At 35.5% G+C, this 9,975-nt stretch overlaps 1 protein-coding gene across 1 annotated transcript in view; it reads right to left on the bottom strand.

Moving 5' to 3' along the window:
• LOC108579571 (icarapin-like) overlaps positions 1-9,975 on the bottom strand; it is an 88,955-nt gene continuing 78,980 nt past the window's right edge. The window contains exons 3-4 of the mRNA XM_017943147.1: positions 1,930-2,045; positions 1-494 (exon numbers count right to left, since the gene is read on the bottom strand). Coding sequence (XP_017798636.1) covers positions 207-494; positions 1,930-2,045 — 404 coding nt within the window. The 3' untranslated portion in view covers positions 1-206. The remainder of the gene's footprint in view (positions 495-1,929; positions 2,046-9,975) is intronic.

Genomic DNA, 9,975 nt, shown 5'->3' with positions numbered 1-9,975 from the left:
AGAAGGTTTGTAGAAATTTTAGTTTATTTTAGATACAGAATATAGTAATGGCCTCAAATTGTTGAACGCTGGCGAATATAAATATATAATACAATATAAAAACATGGAATTATCACATCATTTTCGCAGAAAATTTATAAAAAATGGAACGATCTTTCGGATTCAATCGATCTGACGGTGTTCTCTTAGTTTGTTTCTTGACTGTCTCAAGCAGTTAGAGTGTCCACTTGGTTCTTCGGTATCTCGTTGTCGAAGTCCTCGACAGTCTCAACGCTTCTTAAAGGTGTGGTGCGCTCCTCTTTGCTAGTGGCTGTTGCAGTGGTCGTAACGGTGGGCAGGGTGGTTATTTCAGCGTCAGCCTCACTCTCGGTCATCAGGATCGTCTCGTTCTGAGGTTTCACATCGATCACACGGACACGAATTACAGTACCATATTCGTCGTCACCATCCATGTAGGTCGTCTCATTAATGGTCACCACATGTCCATCAATGATCTGAAAAAATATAATGGCGGTGGTTGTTTTTTTTTTATATTAAAGTTAATTTTAATTAAAACGAATAAATTTTTCAGAAAATTAATATATGTAAATTAGTAATTTTCCCGAAATGGTTTCTAAAACAACATTTGTAAACTAACAACTTTGATTTGAGTGCAATCCCTTTTTCATTTTGAAAGTTAGGTTATGTTATATTAGGTTAGGTTAGGTTAGGACGGAAAAAGTCACAATGAGGAATAAAGGCTGCACATCAGCTTAAGTGGCACGGTGGTTAGTTCATCCCGGGAAATGTAGCAACCTGATCAGCATTCATGTGTAGATTACGTTACGTAATTCATTACATAAATTACGACAATGCACTGCACGCATTCAGACAGGAACGATTGTACATGTTACTTATTCTCCGCTCGTACTCTGAAGCATTAACATTAATTATATTTGAGTAATATAAAAGTTGAAGAGAGAATCTCGTTTTATTATTTCGTCTTTTAAAACGTACGAAAAGAGGAATTATCTTATTACAGCTAGAATTTCTTTTGGTACAGGAGTATTATACATTCCGTGGCAATATTTAAGGATTATTATTATGGGTGAAATCATCGGGTACCTGATACTCAGGAGTATCTCGCGATATAATATCGAGATTTCCAAGATTTCTAGTACTCGAATCGCGTTTCGAGACGAACTTTGTTAATGGAAACTTGGATATTTTTTCATTTCTTTACAGCTTCAGAAAATACTGTTTTCCACGTAATACTGTTATCCACGTAAATAGAGACTTTTTTCGCAACACGTGAAAAAATACTCGATAAAGTTTCAATAGAGCTGAGAATTTCATATATCGGTAAAAATAAGTTTCCAACTACAAAACATTCTTCGATACATTTTTCTACTTTATTGCAATTTATTTTTTTTTTTTTACCAACTTTCATCCGATACACGAAAACATTTATAATTTATCTCTTGTTCCTTTTTTTCGCCAAATGCAAATAATACGAATTATTGAAATTCAATTCTCAGAAAGACAAACAGAATGCACATGTATAGTCGGTGGAAGGAATATAGCGAGATCGTAAAATCAGTCAGGGGTCAAAGTTTACACGTTCAAGTATGCCGACAAGAGAATCTACAGGAACCTGAGAAGATAAGAACTCGAGGTCTCAGTTAAGGTTACACGAAGTATACCTTATCTTTGATTCACCTAACCTTAAATAAATTAGAAAAAAAAAAACGTATTTAAGTTACGACCTCGATACTTCTTCCACCGACTATACCTGAAATATAACTACAGAGACTATATTATATCAGGTATGGGAAGACTAGACGCCACATGTAACAAAGGGTTAACTAAAGGAAGCAATTTGTCAGACGGACGAACTGATTAGCCGAACGAGGCAGCCGGAAATAATCGTAATATTCACGTGTGACTCACCTTGGTTGTGGAGGTGGTGTTCGCTCCTTCAGGAATCTTGCCCAAGGATACGATACCGTGATCGGGAATACGTGACAAAATGCGAGACATGTCTTCCCTCCATTTTTTTATGGTGGCTGAAAAGAGGTCGTAGAGAGATTAGAAACGAGAAGTCGACGTGAACACGCACCACCTGTCGCTACGCGTGCCTCTCTCCAGAAAAATATGAACGTAAGTGGAGATGGGATTTTTTGATACAGTGAAATGTCTCATCTTAAAATAGTGTATCGATCAAGTGTTTCCATTGAATTTTATTACTGTACAGTGAAATGAACCTTCAAGTTTGAAGAAAGGACATAATTCGATGTCATTGTGAACAATGAATTTATTTGAAAACCATGAATGAATTGATTTATGAAATTGTTGCTGTATAATGTTAGCTAAATAGTTTGTAAATTAACACGTGCCGGTTAATGAAAGATTCAAGAACTGAAATTAGATTGGTATGTGATCAAATTCTTATATATAACCCAACTAACTACCTAAACCTGAAACCTAACCTAACTTAATCACGATACGTGTCGGTTAATGAAAGATTCAAGAATTTTAATTTGATTGACATATGGTCAGGTTCTTATATATAAGCTGACTTAACCACAATAGATAGATTAACATGTGCCAAATTTAACCATGATACACAAAACCTAACCTAACTTAATCATGATACGTAAAATTGAAGATAAAATAGAGGGTTATGCAGTAAAAATTGTTATGGCAAAAAGTAGTATTGATACAAAAAAGGAAAACTCATCTTGATATTCGAATAGCTTTACATCTGCAGTGTTAATTTTAAATCAGTGAGAAAATTACCTAAAACTTCGATATTGGTACAGCTAGACACACGATTATAAACTACGTGAGATTTCCATAATTTGCAGGTTAAGAAGCTGGGATTTGGTTTCTTTGCTCATAGTAATTCCCATAAATTTATTATGAAATTATCCGAATACAAAATATTCCCTACTTTTTTCATTTTCCAGTTAAATTCCTAGTTTCTAGATATTTACAAAAAACTTCAGATAGATCTTTCAACGAATTTTAAACGATCCCTAATTAAAACAATTCTGTTATCGTTAAAAAATTGTAAATTTAGTAAGATTAAAAGAATATAACAAGATTTAAATAAATTGTTTCGCTCGCAAGGTAATTATAAATAAAGAGCAGTAAAAAAAGTAATTGTTCAAGGTTTCAATACTGATCATTTCGTAATATGTATCGGCACGAAATAGTTTTCTTTCGGATCGCCGAGCACACGTTAAACTTGACCCTATTATTGAAGAACCAAAATATTGAGAATAAATTAAGTAACCTGTTTCATACGGATCAGGCTGCTTTGATACCAATGTCGGATTAATTTTAACAGAGATGTTTAACGAATAAATAGAAGTGAAAACCAAGCTGTACGAAGAAAAAACTTATAAAAACACTTCATGAAACGGTTATTGAAAAACGGTGAAAAAATATCAAATGTTGGAAGAGGTACATGAATGGCTGGATATTTGTTTCATCCATATATCACTTCGAAAAATTTAGAATTACCAAAGTAATTCGTTTTAGCAACGACGTAGACAAGTTTCATACAAGTTCTACTACCTGTTACTATTATTCCATTTTCACATCTATATTTCGATATTTGATTTACCAATAGTTGTGTTTCCATTAAAAGTAACCGTAATATATTTCTTAAACTGTATTTCTCACCTTCTGAATGATGATAATAATAAATAACATCACATTATTGTTATTATAATTTCAAATCGCGTAAAACAAAGTCGTCGAAAATTATCTTTCTCTATAAATTTCACCTAACCTCAAAATACACCCTTCCGTGTATCATTTCCTTCATCCTTAATCATTCAAATGAAACTTCCTTCTCGCAGCGCCACCGAAAGAAAATTTACCATTCCGAAGTTCGTTCTGCGAGCAAACACGCGATTGGTCATGCAGAAATGAACGTTGGCAGACGTAGTACATAATACATTGTCTTGTTTCGACTGTTTGGTTCGGGAAAGGGTCGAAATTCACGGTGGCGCTGCTAATCGAACTTGCACTGTTAGTTCAAACTCAGAATGTATATGCGTATGCATACAAGTGTGAGGGAGAGAGAGTTAGTTCTTCCGACGAGGAATGGAAAACGATGTTGAGAAAGCCTCACGGCGACGTGTATATGCAGCTGGCCTAAGAAACGTCGGGTATAATTCAAGAAGGAATAACTACACGTGCATTAAGACCAGGTTACACCAGTCTAGAAGACAGACGCGAAAATAGAAGCTGCAATTACTTCTATAGACCGTTGTCGATGAAAATTGCGCGCCTAACCGCTTTATTAGTCTGTGGAATAACGATTTGATAACCTTACTGGGCTACGTGATTTTTCTATGCCGAACCCTCAAGGATGCCACGGCTTCTTCGATATTATCATTGTAAATAGCCATGTTGATGTCGTTCCGCTTGCAGGGTCTTTACACTGAATAATATGAAACGTGAATGTGTTTACGTGCACATGTAAGTACATACTTAAGTGTGGATATAAAGATGTTCTCGAAGCATTGCTCGAGTTTCGATAAAAATGTTATCATGGATATAAGTTATTGATCGGTGGTATTTGTGTAACTGTAACAGGTTACTACAGTTTGATGAGAACATCTTTTTTGATATAGAGTGACTCGTACACATTCACATATTTTATACGAATATATTATGTAGGATAGATATTTAAGAGATAGTATTTTGTCGTGCTTTTTTTTCCCTTGGTTGGTTAACGTTGCATCGACCTCTTGCCTCGGTTATTAGCGACAGCAAGAAGGGAGGGGGAATTCCAAAGTTCACTGCATAGTTTGATGTGCTTCAAATATTGTAATAATTCAAATACCGTTTCTTTGTCTTTTAGATTGTGTTTTAAGGCGAGTTTTATGTTGAACTGTTGTTATAGAAGTTTATTTAATGCAAGAGGATAAAGTAACATGTGAATTCTCATTGGTACAGTGGTACCAACAGTATATTTCGAGCAATTAATATTTATGCAGCTGTGATTCAGTGAAAATATATAATTTTAAAAAACTTGCACTAATTGACACGAAGATTACATTGTTTTTAATGGAAGTACTTCCTTGAGGTGAGTGGCACAAAAACGCAAAAATATTCAAATATTGAAACAATATATGATTTTCAACTAAATCGATTCAATCTTTTTTTAACCTCTTTTTCCTATTTAAACATTAAAATCGAGATACCTAAATACCCTTTATGAATTTATCAACAGAATCTTGGCTTTCCAAACATCGCTAAATAAGAAAAATTGGACTTGAACCATTTCAAGAAAAAGAAATAGCTCAGAATGTTTTAAACAATCAACAAACATTTAAGTGTAAAATGTTGATACATTTCAATGGCAATACATCAGAAGTATATCAGAGAGAAATTATTCAGAGAGAAACATCAAGCACATTTATGTGTTTGCCCTTTGTACCTCGTGGAACACGACTGCCAACTATGTAGAACATAACTCGGAGGAATCATAGACTCGCGATACGCAATGCAGGACAAACAGAACGTGTGGGACACAATAAAGACGACCTCTAGTACGTAAGATATGACACAGACCACGTGACATTAGCGGTCAGGCGTTACAAATCATCTCGGGGCTCATGCAACCAGATAGAGATTATTAAGGACCCGCGGAACGTAATAAAGATTAACCCTGGATCGTTGAAATTCGACAAAGGCTACCCCTTAAATCCTGAAACATGATGTACATCATACCGCACCTGTACAATGAGAATTAAACCTTGTGGTACAAATGGAAATCGATACAAGTGATTAGGAATATGCGAGGCTCGATTCACCATGGATTAGTAGAATTTCACTCGTAAACGTTGACAGAAATATCACTAAATACACGTGGTATTACGTAGAGATAATTAGAAGACTTGTGAAAATCGATAAAAGAAAAAGTCGAACACAGATTGGTTGAAAACTAAAGGAAGTCAAGTAGACCAGTTTAATGATCACAGAGGTTGAACAGAGTACACTGAAATTCTGTAGAAGTAGAATAAATTGGATTAGGGTTCATAATTAGAAGACTCGTGAAAATCGATAAGAAAAAAAAAAAAGGTCGAACAGATCGGTTCAAGACTAAAGGAAGTCAAGTAGGTTAGTTTAATGGTCACAGAGGTTGAACAGAGTGTATTGAAACTCTGTCGAAGTAGAATAAATTGAATTAGAGTTCACAGAAGTCGAATTGATCGCCCTTAGACTCGTCAAAGTCGAACAGTTTAGTTTAAGACTCATACGAGTCGAATGGATTAGCTTCACCGTTGTAGAGGTAGAAAGGATAGGATTGAAACTCGTAGAATTAAAGTAGATGGACTTGGAGCTCATAGAAGTAGAATAGTTTGGCTCGGGACTCAAAGAAGTGGAACAGGTTATCTTTGGAACGGTGGAAGTTGAATAAGTTAGGTCAGGGTTCATAGAAAACTGGAAGGTCCATGCAAGTCTAGTAGAAGTCAGAGAAATGGGTTTCAGTAGAAGTTAGCCAGGATCTTTACTCTTCTAGAAGTCTTCTAGAGTGATCAGATGAAAATTCATTAAGTTGAATAAAATTGCTTGGAAGCTTGAACAAATTTCAAGGACTGAACATTTCTGAGAGTTCAACAGAACTGAACAAAATTTTAGAGTTTCAGTAACTTTGGTAAGTTCTGAGAATCCAGAAAATAGCTGGTTTCTCAAAGTTCTGTAGGTCTCTGAAGGTGTCTATGGTCAATAGATCCTCTGAGCTCACTCTATGGTTTCAGAGTTTTTCAAATCACTGTGGTTTCTGGGGTTTCCAGCCTTTTCAGAGCTTTTAGGATGTCTGAAGTCTTAGCTGGGTTCTTTAATCTGATAAGTCTGGAAAACTTGGTGAATTTTGGGAATTTGAAAAATCTGAAGGAACTAGCAAGTGGAAAGGATCTCATGGATATTAGGAACAAGGTGGACTGAGAAACTTCATGGTGAATATTTTATTTGAATTATTCTCCAATTTCTACAGTTTTAAAAAAATGTTTAAACAGAAGATATGTGAAATTGTAGACTGCAAATACAGGTAAATAGTTCAAAGCGAAGATTAATCGACATTCATTCAACTCCTATATTTAGACACACCGTCAATACACAATAGAATCGAAAACACGCGCTTCGTTCCTCAGTTTCAAGCGACAGATAAGACCTCACCACCCCGTAAACAGAACGACATTCCGGTTGACCGTTTCTACCTCGACAATATAATAATAATTTATGCACGAATTGAGGCCATGAATGCACGAGGATACGTGATAGCTGGCGTCGATAAATTCCGCATATTTTATTGCGCTTACAATGCAGAACAAAATAGACGATTGTATCGAGCACTGATTATTGCTGCGCGGAATCTCAATCAGGATGCACGCTATACATACTATTCTATTATTCGACGACGTTTCTCGTTTGCATTAGAAAAATGTACGCGAATTCGTGATAAAATTTCTGAAACCTTCGACTTTCCATTATCAGTTATCGAAACGGATATACACGCCAATGTCGGTACAGACAACCAGTCGCGTATAAATATATACGGCGGTGGTTGTACGTTGCCAAAAGAGACAAAGACACTTCATAATTGCTGGTAATTATTTCTCCAGCTAGGATTGGATACAATTATCTACCGTTCCATTTACTAATGGCCCGTGCACCAGTTAATTTCGTTAAAAGTATCAAAGGCAGTGATACGATTTCTTCTCGGTATATTGTGAGATTTCTAACCGGGCGAGATCGGGTTCCTCTGTATCACATGAAAGGAGTACTTTTTGTATTTTTTAATTGGACTATGAGTTTCAAATATTCGCTTCTTCTTATTCGACGTAATTGGAAACGTTTTGCTGCAGCGTGAAAATGATAGCAGGTTGCTACGGTGTGTATTACTCGCATTTTTTAGATAATAACGTTTAATAACATAACGTATAGCAAATTCTTTTTATGTAAAAAAAAAATCTTTCATAACTTTAAACACTTGAAACGTAGGACCATGTATAGATACGTATATTTTAGTTCGTATTTGCTACTTTTCATTTCCATCAGTTTCGAAGAAACGACGAAGTACGCGAGGAGAGGTTATTTTAATTATAATTTATAGGGAGCAATATTGGCGGATACTTACAATTTTAAGTGTTTCTAATTAAATCGTAAATTTTCATCTTTATTTTTTATCCCTGTTTGCCAGACAAACTTTCATCGTTCACTTCACGGAACAACATAACCTATATAACTTCTAACTTTGTACACAAACGTAACGATTTTTCAACGAAAATATTGACAAACTAAAAAGTCTGTCATCTGTATAAATATTTTTTTAACTAACACAGGTTACTCTCGCTTGTTTGCACACGAACGTCGAAGTATTCCAATGTAACTTTTACAAACCACATGTGTCGCCGATACTTTCGGCCGGTACACATGCACGAATTCATTCCCCACGCCTTTATGAGTGTGGTGGATTCACGGTCAACGATATTATGATAATTTCCCTGATAATTGATTTCGTGTTGCGTCCACAACCCTACCTGTGACCGCGATTTCACTTTTCCGTTCTTACGGACAGTCACGAGGGTAATAACGTTTTATCGCGGCCGAGCATGAGGCCTTGTAATCGCGGAGAACCACTGGAGGTGATTCGAGCGCTAACATATCGCGGAAAAATGTTGAAACTCCGCCGATAAGACCGTATCGCGGCAACAACACCGAGCGATTACCAGTAAGAGCAACCAACCGGTGTTAAACTTAATTAAAAACTGAAAAAAAAAAGAAGGGAGAATAGAGAGGAAACGGAAACGTTGCTTATCTTTCCTACTTTTTGCCGTGTTTCTTTGATGTTTAGGAGCTAATTGTTTTTTAATGGCATGTGCCCAAGAATAGGTTATGTATTGTGAATGCTTAATTTCAATTTTCGTTTTTTGTTTTAACGGTTGTTCTTCGGTTGTGTTCTTAAGAAAATGTTGCTCTTTTAGTTTCTGCTTGATATTTTTGAGGTTATGCGTTGTCAATGAGATACAATACGTTCAAGATCTAGTATTTAATAGGAATATTAAATGTTAATTCTTCCTTCTTTACCGGGTTAGGTTAGTTATTTCAGAAGCAAATGTTGCTTCTTTACCTTTGTTTCTCCTGTTCGTGGAATATATCGAGGAATAAAAATCTAGTTCGAACGTTTCATTTTGTCTTTTATTACTTACTCAGATGGCGCTGTTTCCACACTTTCTCGTAACAAATATTTCATCGTTAAAACTGCTCGACTGTATTAAATGTTATAACATAAGCAAAATCGATAGTGCTACGGTATGACTGACGTGCGAAATAAAACAATAGATCGATCAAAGCGGAGAAAAAAAGAATGTTTAATTAATACCCCCAATCTATTAAAATCGAAGGTTAAATATGCACGTATACATATATACAACACACGCTTCGAAATTTCGACATGAATATTGAAATCGAGTGTTGAAAATTTATTGTTCCAATAAAAAATTCAAATAAATAAAGCATTTGCAGATGACATGAGTTTTTCAAGTAACATTTAAATATAATAAAAACGTGCGTCAAATAACTAACGTGAACATATCGTATAAATTATCTTACATTTAACAACTTACCATGCGATACAATACGAAACATTCGTATTTAACCTTAAATGCGCTACCTTTTCGTAATCCCTTTTATCAGCATCGTAACAGGTTCGATTTTCAATAAAACGAAACACTAATATCGCTATTGATTAAACTTAATATCTGCTTGCCACGAGAGAGAAACCAATAATACGAATACTAGAGACCTTTGATACATTATACGTTTACCGCGTAAATTCTAATTAACAGACTTAAACTGTGTACTTGGAGTGTACCAACGTAATGCCACGAATTTACATGATAAAAAGAAGTACTCGATCCGTTATTCGATCAGCTAATTATCCTTCTCTACCACCCCCCCCCCCCCCCCCCC

The sequence above is a fragment of the Habropoda laboriosa genome, unplaced genomic scaffold (genome assembly GCF_001263275.1).
Source record: "Habropoda laboriosa isolate 0110345459 unplaced genomic scaffold, ASM126327v1 scaffold14, whole genome shotgun sequence".
Classification (NCBI taxonomy): domain Eukaryota; kingdom Metazoa; phylum Arthropoda; class Insecta; order Hymenoptera; family Apidae; genus Habropoda; species Habropoda laboriosa.
This window is presented reverse-complemented; position numbering and strand designations above follow the sequence as displayed.